We start from the raw sequence: 14,523 nt of genomic DNA, 5'->3' as shown, positions 1-14,523 counted from the left end.
TGAACAAAAAGAATACAATGTGATAGTGTTTTAGTCTTAATTTTGTCACTAGCTGCAATAGTTTAGTAAAGTCAATTGCTATCAATATATTCATTTGTCAGATGTCCTCATTCTTCAAATGATTGGCTTACAAATACACAGGGCAGTTGCGAGATTAAAATAAAGTACGAATTGAAATCATTTTGCTAAGAAAAAACCACTCTGCAGTTTTAAGAATAATTATTGCTATCACAACCACAGCCAGAAGCCAAATTTTTACATCAACATTTCATTATTGGAGACAGTGGTACACGAACATTTTTACAAAGATTGCAATTTGTGTTTTCATGGTTTTTGCACTTTCTGTGACTATCTTGTTTACAGTACTTGCTTTTATCTACAAGGAAAAGACTATCAAATCTGCAGTTACACATCTTAATATCTTTTCCTGGGTTTTTATTTCAGTGACATTTGTAATGCTTGTGATTCACTTCACTGCTAATCTGAAAGGAGCAGCTAATTATCCAGGCTGGGATAGGGGTTCTGATAAACATGCCTTTGTGAGATCCTAAGGGTCACCTTTGAGCCTGGTAAGACAGGGCCTGGAGAGGGAGGGAAAAGTAAATGTCAGCCAGCTTTGGAGTCATGAAGAGTAATCATTGTAGAGAAAGTTTAGTTGATTTTTCGCCTGAAAAAATGTTACCTGAATGTTTTCAAATTCACTAGTTTTTCAGAGTCACTTGTAGCTTTCCTAACTGAAACCCAATCAGAGGTTTTTGTTCTCCAGGAATTCTTAGAAGTGCAACAAAATGGGCATATGTTCACTTGATGGTACATTTAGGGTGCTTTGTCATGCTAGTTCCTAGAGGCCCTAAGAAAAGTAGAGCACTAGCACTCTTCAGAGGAATATAGGAAAGGTTCAGCTACTAAGCCTCCAACTTTCTTCCTTTGTGCCAAGTATCTAAGAATAGATTCATATTTAACTGATGAGATAAACTTGAATTCTAACCCATAGAAATGCAACCATATTATGCTGAACATGTCTTTGGACAAAGAGAAACAGCAAAGTAAGATAGCAGAACAGTTGCAGAAGAGATGAACAAATAGTATAGTTCCTAAAACAATAATTAGCTGCCATTTTAAGATGCTTAGATTCTCAAGTAGAATATACAACAATGTCATCACAAAAATGCATTGCACTAAATCATAGAAATACGTTCCCTGTTAAACATCAACTTGTAAACATGGACTCTGTATGAGATCTTTTCAATTTAAGAAAACTTAAAACGTATTAGGCATGAAAATCCATATTTATAATATCCTTAAGATAGGAGACAACTATTTGTTTTAGTGAAGATTCCTATGTTAGTAAAAGGTTTTACTAGTTGACTACTTTAAATAGGCTAACAATAAATCATTAACTGGAATAACATGAACTATTAAAAGCCAGTTTAAACTTAAGGTCAATGAAAAGAAAGATGAAGCATCTCAATTTATAACAAAGCAACTCAATTTACAGAATTAGATTTACAAAAATTTGATTTGCATGCCACTTCTCAGTAATATTACTTTGTACAATGTGAGTCATGGGAGTGGAATTGTGATATGATTTGCCTGATTCTTGAACCAGGGCAACTGATTTATCATTACTATCTTGAGAACTCAGGGAGGAAGCCATCATAGTTCGATCATCTGTTATTGCCCAAGAAGTAGTGTCTGACCAGATGAGAATAAAACATAATGAATGAACTATGTAAGTTATGGTAATGAATCTCAATCTAAGCTAGACATAGTTTCTTCCTTATCAATTTTGTTTGTTTGGAGAAGTTTTGAGACTGTCTATTGATCACATTGATATAGCAGATGCAGCCTGAAGGAAATGGATGGTATATAAGAGTAATTTCTGATGCAACCTGAGAAGCAGTGGCTTGTTCTAATTCTGGAAGGAGGGAAAGATTCTGTTTTGATCATCTATTGTTGCTTGAAAAATTACCCCCAAAACATGGTAGCGTAAACAATTTCGTTTTATTTGCCACTGATTCTCTAGTTCACAAATCCAGACAAGGCTTACCTGGGAGATTTCCTGTTCCATGTGGATTGGCTTGCTATCTTATGAGGTTACAGTTATATGGCAGCTAGTGCTAAAACATGCAACGTGTCTTTGCCCACATGTGTAGTGTCTTGGCAGGGACAGCTGTGAGCCTGAATCTCACTTTGTCCACATGACTATCTTCTCATGGTTAGCTTGGGCTTCTTTACTTGTACTCAAGGGTGAGCAGTTAAGTGACAATGGCAGAAACTGCAGAACTCTTAAGGCCACACTTCAGAAGTCAACAGAATCACTTCTACTATATTCAGTATATAATCCCAGATCCTAGGGGATGGGGCACTAGCAAGGACACTCTACAAAATAGCATATGTGATCAAATATATTATGGAGGCCAACACAATTTACCATGTGACCACCATGACTTATTAGAAAAATCATGTGCATAATTTCTTTCTCATAATTCTCGATATGAACCTTGGAAAGCAGCCATATTTTGTACTATGTATTATCAGAGCAAAAGACAGAAGCTACCAGATAAAATTGGCACTCACCTGGCGGAACTGTTCCAGGTCAATTTTGTTACCCACCAACACCAGGGGAATTTCATAGGTATGGCGGACCTGAAAAATGAGCTCTTTAAACTTGGCAGCCTCCTGAAATGATTGACGGTCAGTGACGGAGTAGCAGATAATGAAGCCTTCCCCACCTCGCATGTACTGCTCCCGCATGGCTGTGAATTCTGCCTGCAGGAAAAAAAAATAAATTTAGTTATGGGCTGTCAATATAGCTAATTAATAGGAGGTTTAAATGTAATCATTATGAAATTTGAATGTTTTAAACTATTAAGAATATTGATATTTAATCATAGGAGATTTCATTTATGAGATCTTAGAAAAACATATTAAACAGCAATTTTTACTCATGGACTCTTAGGGATTGTATAAAGATGATATATATATATATTTTATTTGTAGTGACCTCACTTTAAAAAAATGAATCTAAATGTTTATACTCCAATCATTACATTTATTTGAACCCAGGCTAGATATTCTTTAAATTACATATTTCAGATATTTTTGGAACCAATTTTCTTTTCTAGAAACATTGAAGAAAAAAGTGTATTACCTAAGGAAGTTGGCTTCACTTTGCAAATGAAAGTAGGTTTGTATAGGGGATTTGCCATAAGTCTGCCAAGGAATCTGGGAGAACAAATTTTTCTACTCAAAAATATGAAAATGAATTAGAGTTAGACCTTGGTCTTCCTTGTGAATGGAAAAAGTTATTAGCATTGATAATTCCAGATCCAGTTATTTATTTGGGTGTTAGATTTGTCTCATGAAGGTACATAAACAGAAGGATCTAGATTGCTGAGGGATGGATCAATTTCTACATTCTGCTGACTCTTTCATCTTCTTTCAACTACAACTTCTCGGTGACTGAAAATTCAATATTTGGTCTGAATTACAATTTGGAAAGTTCCTTTAAGTCTAAAATATCTGTTTTTATTCACTTTTATTCTGAAACTACTTTTTTTTTTGTTTTTTTTTTTTTGAGACTCTGTCGCCCAGGCTGAGGTGCAGTGTCCGGATCTCAGCTCACTGCAAGCTCCGCCTCCCGGGTTTAGACCATTCTCCTGCCTCAGCCTCCCGAGTAGCTGGGACTACAGGCGCCTGCCACCTCGCCCGGCTAGTGAAACTACTGTTAAAATGGCCATGGCTACTTAGATAGAAGCAATGGAAAATATAAAATTTAATTTCTGTCTGTGGAATAAGCAATGAAAGAACAAAAGAGCATATTGTGACTTGGACAATTCGTGCTATGAGTAATCAAAGAAATAAAATTTTTGGTGGGTTTTAACTGTGTTTGAAGAATTTGAGAAAATGGGACTTCTTTACCTAGTAAAATGTTTATAAGAACTCACAAAATGCCCCACTCAGAGTAATTGTTTAAATAAATGTTATTTTGATTTAAGCTAGCTTGAAAGATGGGAGCATTTACGTAGATCCAGGAACGTTGGAGAATTAGGGTGGTTGCAAGTCCAGAGACTGATAAGGTTAATACATTTCTGAGTTAATAAGTGAATTTCACCAATCATTTTCAGTAAATATGGAATAAATGTAAACAGTGTTTGCATCAGTTTCAGCAGTCATTTCTAAGTTGCAAGAACTGGATCACAGAGAGGACAAGAGACTTGTCCAAAGACCGACAACAACATGATACAGAGTTGGTTCAAAAAACTCATGTTACCTGACTCTCACTATATCAAATTACTTAGCATTAAATTTTATTTTAACTCAATCCTAAATTTCACTATGTGAGTGAAATGTACTAATTTGGGAGAAAAAAACATTCTATTGGATCCATGTTTCATTCCTGAACCACGATTGAGTAATAAAATATCTGAGATCCCTCATAGTTCTGACATACTCTGATTTTGAAACCCTATGTCTGAATCAAACCTCCATAATTGACAGGACTTGACTAGAGAAGTATGGACTGAAAATGATATCTGATGTTTCTCAAATTCATAATTACATTTCTTTGGAAAAAAAATGATAGGATCATCTTATCTTAGAAATATGTTTGATCTTTAGGAAAACATAATTTGATCTGTTATATCAGTTGTGTATGATTAAAATAATAAAAATGCAAGCTAAATTGGAAAAGATCTATTTTACAATTTAAAGTTTATGCTATTTTCTGATTATTATTTTCAGTACTAAAGTTTTTGATTTTCAATCGTCTAGTCCTTTTTGAAAATTAACAAATACAAGTGTTAGCAAAATATTTAAATGGTACAGATGTATCTAGTACCAATTTAGTTTTCTTCCCACCCCAAACTTCTAGTTTTCCTTTTCAAATGCATCAGCTAATAGCTTCTTTAACTTTACACTACTGTCTGTGTACATACAAGCATATACATGTTCCTTTTTCCTTTATATATCATTCTAAACTCAATGGGGAAAAAATATATATCTTTAATTAAAATGTAATAGCCCTACTATACCTTGGAAACTATTCTATATAAGTATATATAAATATTGCTTATTCTTTTTTATAGAGACATCATAATTCTTTTTATACATGTACCATAATGAATTTAGCTACTTATCTATGAACAGGCATTTAGATGGCCTCCTTTTATTCTTATTATAGAAAATACTGTGATATATATGTTCTTAAACATTGCACAGATTTATCTATACCTGAGAAACAGTATTTCTAGACCAAAAAGAACATATATTTTACTTTTGAGAAATATTGCCAATCTCAATGCCAAAGACATTGTGTCAACAATACTTTCTCCAGCGTTATATAAATGTGACTATTTATCCTCATTTTCAACGATGCTGCTTATCAAATTGTTCTACTTTTGCAAATCGTAGAATTGAAACATCATGTTCCTTTTATTTGTATTTATTATTTATGTGTTATGATCAACATGTCCTATGTTTTATATTCATTTGTATATTGTCTTCTACATATTGATTTTATTTTGTTGTGAAGAATGTAGTAGTTTTCTTTGAAGGGGGTTGGTTCTTTTTGTTGTTCAATTGTAGATTGTTTCTTAAATTTGAACTGAAGGAATATATTTCTATGTGAGACATAAGAAAAAGAGCAATGCATTTGACGACTTCAACAAAAATATGCCATAAAGAAATGACTAACAAATTTGATAAAGCGTAACAACCTGTTAGGAAGATAAGCAAATTACAGAAGGCAAAATTCACAGAGAATATTGGATGATTGAATGAATAAAGGTCCAACAGTGCTTGTTAACCAGATTCAAAGTTGCACACATATCACATTAAAAATAGATATGTCAAGGAATAACATCTGATCTAAATTGGAATCTCTAGGTATAAAGTTCCAGCATACATACTTTAAAATTTGGATGATTTTTGTTTTGCACCTATCTGTATGAATACATAACTGAATGTACGCTCAGAGTGGTCTTTATATTCTAGAAGCAGAGAAAGGTAGTCATAGTGCATGACCTCTAGGACTGCTACTTAAAGCATGTCTTCTGACATGTCACATAACCTCTCTGGGCCTCAATTTCTCCTTTTGTTAAAGATGGATTAGGACATACACTTAACTAGTCTTACAGGGCAGTAGAAAAGCTCAGATGAGAGAAGAGATGTGAAAATGCTTTGATGAATTTTTTAAATACAATACAAATCAAGCCTATTATTATCTCTGGTACAAATCTGGCAGAATAGAAGCTTTCACTGGGAAAACAGGCATGAAATCTTCTTTTAGCTGCATTAAATATAAATGTGGCAGTGTTTTTTATATAAGCTTCATCAGAAAAGTATTAAGCTTTTTTTTTTTTCCCCAAACAGAAAATCTTTCCACCAATAAAACAGATGTAATGAAGCTATCATAATGAATGGGGAGGATGTTTTATCTTAAATGACCTTTTCTATACCAACTCTTTACACAACATGTACACAAGTTTCTGTGTGGGGGGTGTGTGTGTGTGTGTGCGCGCGCGCACGTTTTACTAGAAGATGCAGTAAAGGCTGATGGGACACAGAGATTTGAACAAAATCTCTTTACTATGTATTAACTTAATAATATATGATAAGGAAATCACTTTAAAAGGAAAAATGCCGTGTTCACCATGTTGCTTCCGCCTTCATTCACCCATGAATTAAAGATCCCTATACTTTCTGTTTGGTGTATCCTGAATGTTAATACCTTCTTCGTTTGCTTCCTGCTATAAATGAAACTTGCTGGTTAATTATTCAGGAACATTTTTAGATTCCATCTGCTATCTATAAGTAGCAACATATTTATGTAATAGACCCTTTGTATAAAATGCTACAAATATAAGCATTTCTAATATTTTCAGAGCTATTCTGAGTACAGCATTCCAGTTTGATCAGTTGCCTTTGATATACTCCCTTGTACTAAAATTGTGTGATAATCTTTCTATATTCGGAAAATGAATACAGAATTTTTGATGAATCTCATATTCCAGCTTCTTGATTATCAGAGTAAGAATTTTAAGCAGGTATTAGAACATGTAGGAATTGGGCCAGCTCTCCACTGCATTCAAGTAGCAGTACTACAAAGATACGAATGCCTCACTATATTTAAAAAGCACTAGCACTATATTCAGACCAGCTTATTAACCACTCCCAGTAAGGGCACACAGATAGCATTACATATATTGATCTGAATCCCTTTTGGCCATCTCTTTAATGAACCACATGTCCATATTTGTTCTCCTTATGGAAAAAAAAAGTAAATTAAAAAGTCAGTCATATACCTAACACTGTACCAAGTGGTAGGAGATATATATATATATCTTCATTGGAGAAACACAACCAAGCCAAGATAAATTGAATGAATAATAGTTAAGATCTAAATGAACCTTGGGGTTGAGAAAATGGCAGGAACAGTTTTCAGAGGGAAGGCAAAGAGGGCTTGGTAGGGAAAAGGATGTGATGTTCTTCCTTAACTTTATTATTTGTACAGAACTCCTCAACTTTCGGGTAACCTCACTTCCAAAGATTATGTATTCTCACTTTTAAATAGCCTTTCATAGTCCAAATTCATCATTTGCATAGTAGTTAATCATCTAGGACCTGCTTAGCCTTCAATAGCTGAATTTTTGGAGGGTGGCATAGCACAGAATCATGTGATTGTTGTTTCTTTTATTTGCATCTTTTTAATGAAAGTATAGAAACAATTCTAAAGGATTAAAGTCTAGGTATCATAAATTTACTATAACTTATGCAAAGCAAAAGGATTGCAATAAGTAGGAGTGGTGGTTTCTCAGTCTCAATCTGATGCCTTAAACTGGTTATGTCAACTGAAATGAAAATGAACAAACAGATTTTATAAATGCCGATAATGTGAGGTCAAAGATTGTGCCTAAAAGTCAAAATATAATTAACAAATACCATTTTACAGTTTTCAGAGAAGATAAGCTATCATTTGTTTTTTGGTATTTGACACATATTTTTAGGAATGCATTTTATCATGGAATACTGCTTGTGCTGTGCCTAACTCATTCATCAAATATTTATTGAGCACTTATATATGACAGTTGTGTAAGATTTGAGATTGGTAAAATAAATACATATAATAAAACTAAAATATGGAGATATATATTTTTTTATTTGTCATTTATATATATATGACAAATAAAAATTAGAGCATCAGAACCAGGATAGAGTGAGGAGACAGAGTTTGATTTACAATTTGACTCTGAACATCTAAACAACCCAAGCTACAATGAAAACATGATCAATTATATCACTTTTGTTATCAATAACAACATATTAATTTGACACAAATCTCCCCTAAGCACTGAGAGCTGAAGGCAATTTCTCTTCTTGGGGTTGAGATAAGAGACAACATCCCCAGTGTCAACCCAACTAGATCTGTAGTATCAGGTTCTCTAAGACTATTCTGTGATTGTGTTTTTCAATGTAAGCCTTGTCAAACATTTCATAGTCATACTCAATAATACTGATGGAAGCTTCAAGTAAGATAATAGAAAATTATTCCATAGAAAATGATTAGCGTGTAATAATTGATAATGATGTTTAAAATCTTTTTAGTTTAGTTGTTGGCATTGAAACTGGAGGCTTGAAGAGTACTTGGAATCCAACTATAATGATGACTCCTGGAAAACTCTTAACTAAATACAATTTGAATAAGCACTAAGGTTGTAATGCAGGAATAGCTGCATAATTTGTAGATCCCCATGCAAAAATGAAAATGTGAGGCTACTTGTTCAAAAATAATTAAGAATTTCAAGACAGCAAGAGTAATACATTAAAACAAGTGCAATGCACTTCTGGGCTTGGGACCCTGGGCAGCTGCAGCAATTGCCGGCTCATGAAGTCAGTCCCATTGCAATGAGATTAGCACAAAATAACAGCCAAGAGCACATGTGAGCGGAACTAGAACTCAGGAGATTTTTGTCAGGAGGAAAGTAACAAGCAGGCAGCCTTATTGTAGTAGGATTGGTTTGGCAATGGTGAGAGTCACAGTGGAGGAAAGGGCCATTGAGAGCAGGGAGAAAACCATGAAGGCTTTCGCAGTAATTCTGAAGTGAGGTTTCACAAAAGGAGAAAGAAAAGGGGGGCGGGGGGGGGGGAAATTCTTGAATGAGAGGTCACAATAAAGAAAAACGGAGAGAAAGGAATTATGAAAAAATGACATGAAAAACATATCTCACATTAGATATTAAAAAAAAGTATAGAGATATTAAATGAGATGGCCGAAGTCCTGGAGCTATCAAGTAGAAAATCAGAGACACATTGATACCACTGCCTCGCCGAGGAAAGAAAGAATTAAATTAAATTAAATATGGTTCCAGTTTTTGTAGCCCTGGATCTGGTGGTTGTAATGACAGAGATCAGCTGATTGAGAAAGTAAATAACTTAAGAGCCATCATGTCCCACACAGAGTTCTACTTGTCTAGTTAATATTAGACATCCAAATGGAACTATCCATAGATGATAACTGGAAATACGGCTTAGGTGAAAGATTAGAATCTAAATGGGGTAGTTGTGACAGACTCAGGGGACAAGCCTTTTGGATTGAATATGTGAGTTGGAAATAGGGCACAAATCAATTAGTCTGGATCAGTTTGGGGGGACAAATTCTTTTTATCCCTTCTTTTTGAGAGCTGGAGCTTTGCCTCCATTTGAAGTATTTTATCTATTTTAAAGGAGATTTTATAGAAATGGTTTCTGACAGCTTTCTTCTAGTTTTGTTCTCTTTTGCCAGGCATGCTCAGTACTGAACTGTCCTCAGATTTTGGCACTTATGCCTCTTTCTTTTATTGTAATTACGTGTGTTTTATACACATTCCCATCACTAGACTCTAACCTACCTGAGCATCATATTCTCCAAAGCACTAGGGACAGTGCCTGGATCAAAGCCCAACAGATAATTATATTATCACTTGGTTAATTACTTACTTTAAGCTAAATGTTTTAAAATATGTTACTATTCCCTGGATGATATGCACTTTAAGGGGAGTGAGGATTGGGGGCAGGAGGATGAAGATAAAAGGGAAAGGGAATCAAATCCTTAAACTAAATGGATAAAGCTTTTAGTTACTTATTCATTCCTGTACATGTAAGGCCAGGTCTAGTTTAACTTTTAGATAAACCTATATCCCATTGAAATCCACAGCAATTATAAAGCAAGTTAATGTTCCTTATTTCATTGTCTAGCATTAGTCATTTGTCTTACGCTAAAAAGGGAGGAGGAAAGGGGAATCTTACTGTATTTGGATCAAATTTTGCACCAAAATTTCTTTCCCATAGAAGTCTGTTTGCCTTTCCTCCTTCTATTTGACTTGTATTTTGTCAAAGATTTAAAGTTTCATGATCGCCTCTGGGTGGTACAAATCCACTAAAAGATATTTCTAATCACAGCTGGCTTCCTGTTTATCCTGGAGGTCACTCATACTGGGAGCTGTTTTCCTGCTGATAAAACCTACAGGAATGAATCTTGGAAGAAGTCAGCATAACTGTGTTGTGAAAGGATTTCATCTACCGCAGTTTAGTCATTCCCAATGTGATACTGAAAGGATGATTTCAACAAAAATAGAGTGAAATAAGAAACTTCACATGACAAAGTTGCAGTTGCTAATTGATTTAGAGTACCTGATAGGATACTACTATAAATAAGAAAAATGATATGGGACTCATGCACACACATACCCACACATGCTTTCTCTAAAAAAGCTTCACCATCCACAATGAAATTCATATTTCTAAATATTAAATAAAAAATAAATTACTATTTGGTTCCTCCTTTGGTAAAAACCAAATAATCTTGTTTTGCAATATAAAGAATAATTTGTCTCCAGAGAATTACAAAATTTTAGAATTGTATTGACAGTCCAACACTCCCTCATCATACAAGTGAGGAAAGTGATTATTGGAGCAGATGTTTGTCCTCTATGACATCAGAAGTACAACCAGGAAGAGGTTACAAGGTTCTTGACCATCATAAAGTGCTGGATATATTTCATCCTCCAGCTTAGTTATACCTCCTGAGTGGCTGCTCTAACCCCAGGGTCTCCCTTTTCCAATCAATCCATCAGTGGGGGGAAATCCATCCATTTCACTATCTGATTACTCTTCTTTAAGTACTGCATTTATTCTGCAGCTCTTCTGTCTCCAAAGGTCCAGTGGTTGCACATTTACTTTCACATCAAATCTATACTCATCAGCCTGATTTTAAGACCCTATATAATCTGATATCATGCTACCAATCAAGCTTTATCTCCAGTTAATATTGAATATGCCCTCTCTAATGGGGTCACTTCTCTCATGGCCTGATCATAAAAGTTGTCTCTCTTACCATTGTGCTTTCATGAACATTATTCCTCATACTTGAACCTTTTTTAGGGAATCAAGAATTTAGTGATTATCAGATGCAAACTTTTTACTTTGCAGATGAGAAAATCAGAGCCCAGAAAGGTAGTGATGATATCATTTTCTCATAGCTAATTAAAACACAGCCAGCTCAGAAAGCCCAGTTTTCTAATCCCTTCTACATCACATGGGTAGCTTTCTTTCCTTTGCTGTGATCTGAATCCTGTGCATGCTTCTAAGTCGATTATATTCTTCCTGTGTTTTTGTGTGTGTGTGTGTGTGTGTGAACCCATACCTAACAAATCCAGCCTTTATTGAGAATTATTTTTTGTATATTTTCATCACTTATGAACTTAAAAAATTAGCAATTAATTATATCTTTCTTATTTTCTTTTTATTCAAGGAATTAGACTTGTGTCACCAAGCAAATGTTAAACATTAATTAGAGGACAACATCTATGCTTAAAGTGTTTTTAACACTTACGTTGCACTTATATTGCTTGATAGATTTTTAACATTAAAAAATTCAACTAAATTGCTGCCATTTGAACAAATAAATGCCATTTAGAAAAATATTTTGATGTGCTAACTCTATGATAATGTATGTATTCTGGAACACAGACATAATAAGCAAGCTTCTAACAGTAAAGGAGTTTGTGAGTACTAATAAGGAAAATCATCCTAGATAAATCTTTTAAGATAATTGGTAGAAGAAAGTTTTAAAATTTATATTGTTAAGGGACATGCCTGTACCATCAAATTCGGCAAAATTTTTGTTCCCAAGTCAATCAATATCTTTCTCTCTTTAAAAAATACATTTGTAATCTTGTGAAATGGTTTGGCTGTGTTCTGACCAAAATCTCATCTTGAATTGTAGTTCCCATAATTCCCACATCCTGGAAGGGACCTGGTGAGAGGTAATTGAATCACGGAGGTGGTAACCTCCATGCTGTTCTCATGATAGTGACTGAGTTCTCCTGAAATGTAATGGTTTCATAAGGGGCTTTCCCCCCTTTTGCTCATTCTTCTCCTTCCTGCCACCATGTGATGAAAGACGTGTTTACTTCCTATTCCACCATCATTGAACACTTTGTGAGGTCATCCAGACACACTGAACTGTAAGTCAATTAAACCTCTTTCCTGGCCTGGAGCCATGGCTCATGCCTGTAGTCTCAGCACTTTGGGAGGCCGAGACGGGCAGACCACGAGGTCAGGAGTTCGAGACCATCCTGGCCAACATGGTGATCTCTACTAAAAATGTAAAATTAGCTGGGCGTGGTGATGCATGCCTGCAATCCCAGCTACTCGGGAGGCTGAGGCAGGAGACTCGCTTGAACCCGGGAGTCAAAGGTTGCAGTGAGCCAAGATTACACCACTGCACTCTAGCCTGGTGACAGAGCAAGACTCCATCTCACAGAAGAAAAAAAAAAAAAAAGAAAACCTCTTTCCTTTACAAATTACCCAATCTCAGGTATGTCTTTATTAGCAGCATGGGAACAGACCAATATGCCTTGCATCTTGCATAAAAATATATTAGGAAAAAATTTAAATATATTGAAAAAAAAGTCATTGTTTGTTCCATATTATTTCAACTCCCTGCAGTAACTGTGGTCAAATAATTTGGTTATTCAAATATAATTGTGTTTCATTACACTTTTAAACTCAGGTGAGCTGTTCCATAACACAAAAACATCATCATATCAGTTTGGTAATTTTGGAATCATTTTGATCTAGTTATTTAAAATATAATAATTTTAAAATTGCATATTCTACTACATTGGAAAAAATAGGATTTCATTATTAGGTTAGGGCCAGGAAAAATATGGGGATAATGGAGAATGATGAGATAATGATGATATTTGAGTTTTAAAATTATCAAGTCTGGTTTCTATTATGGTATTGTTTGTGAGATGCCTCAAGATGGATTCACTCTGGAAGTTAATAGTTTTTGAAATTGTTAGTAAGTTGTAGTAAATATAAAAAGTATGGATATATGAATATCATATTAACATAGAGCATAGATATTAACATCATAAGATATCATATGCATACATATAAAATATAAGCACATATATTAATATTGTATAGCATATGTTTTATTATTTTAAAATGTATTTTGGTGGCTAGGACATATGATAATTTTAAACAATGCTTTTCTTAAACCCTTTCTATTGCAGCAATATTTTAAAATCAAAAGCTTCCTGTTCAAGAGAGTGGGCAATTTCTCAGTCTCTTGCCCCTCAAAATGCAATTGAAATCACAGAACTATTGTTATTATTTGATATCTATACTACCATTGGAAAACAAAACGATAGCAACAGTAACTCAAAATTTCTGGAAAATTAAAAGTGAAAGTAGAAAAAAACGATAAATAGAAAGAGTCCTAATGAAGTCTTGGGAATTGTCAAACACAACATCATCAACAAATAGAAAAAGTCATAGTGTCTGCAGGTAGTGATCAGGGTAATTAAATAAAGAAACGGCTGGGATTTAAAAAAAAGAAAAGAAAGAAAAAAGAAACACCTTTCCCCTACATTATCAGTTACTGCCTTTACCACTTGTTCAAAAACCCTGCAGACCGTGTTGAGGAAGACACAAGGTCTAACTGTGGGATAATCTGGTGTTAGTGTTGGGGCCTCAAGAGAGAGAACTGAGCAAATGCTGAGATGATTCCGAATTGCTTCACTAGAGAGTGGAGTGGGGCAGGGCTGAATGAATGCACAAGGACACTTCTCAGTTAGGAAATGTGCTAAGGGAATCCCCTGTGTCACCCTACAGCAGAGACACTCTCTCCTTCACGTTTTGTGGCAGTCTTCTGCCTGCAAGTCTTTCAGATTTTAGGAAACACGGATACTGCAGGGTTGGTTAACAGCCACGAAGCTCTGGACTCATCCACCCAGCCCTTGTTAGATGGTGTCAGTGCAGTTACATGGGGTGCCCCTGCTGGATCCTAAGATCAAAGAGAGCCGGGAACTTGTCTAGTTCATCCTTATACAGTCTTTGTACAGTGTCTGCTATAAGATATTAGACATATTGCTACCAGAAGGCAGGCCTAGAGTATGAGATGTCCAGGTTCTTGGCATGTTGAACAAAGAACTGAACAAAGTGCGCAAAGTAACAAAGGAACGAAATGGT

The 14,523-nt window shown here is 34.9% G+C and overlaps 1 protein-coding gene across 1 annotated transcript in view; it reads right to left on the bottom strand.

The window, feature by feature from the left end:
* Nucleotides 1-14,523, bottom strand: part of RIT2 (Ras like without CAAX 2) — a 384,044-nt gene that overhangs the window by 189,044 nt on the left and 180,477 nt on the right. Inside the window, 1 exon segment of the mRNA NM_001257707.1 lies at nucleotides 2,581-2,772. Coding sequence (NP_001244636.1) covers nucleotides 2,581-2,772 — 192 coding nt within the window.

This window comes from Macaca mulatta, chromosome 18 (genome assembly GCF_049350105.2).
Source record: "Macaca mulatta isolate MMU2019108-1 chromosome 18, T2T-MMU8v2.0, whole genome shotgun sequence".
Lineage (NCBI taxonomy): Eukaryota > Metazoa > Chordata > Mammalia > Primates > Cercopithecidae > Macaca > Macaca mulatta.
The sequence above is the reverse complement of the archived record's forward strand: the minus strand, read 5'-3'. Positions and strand labels throughout refer to the sequence as shown.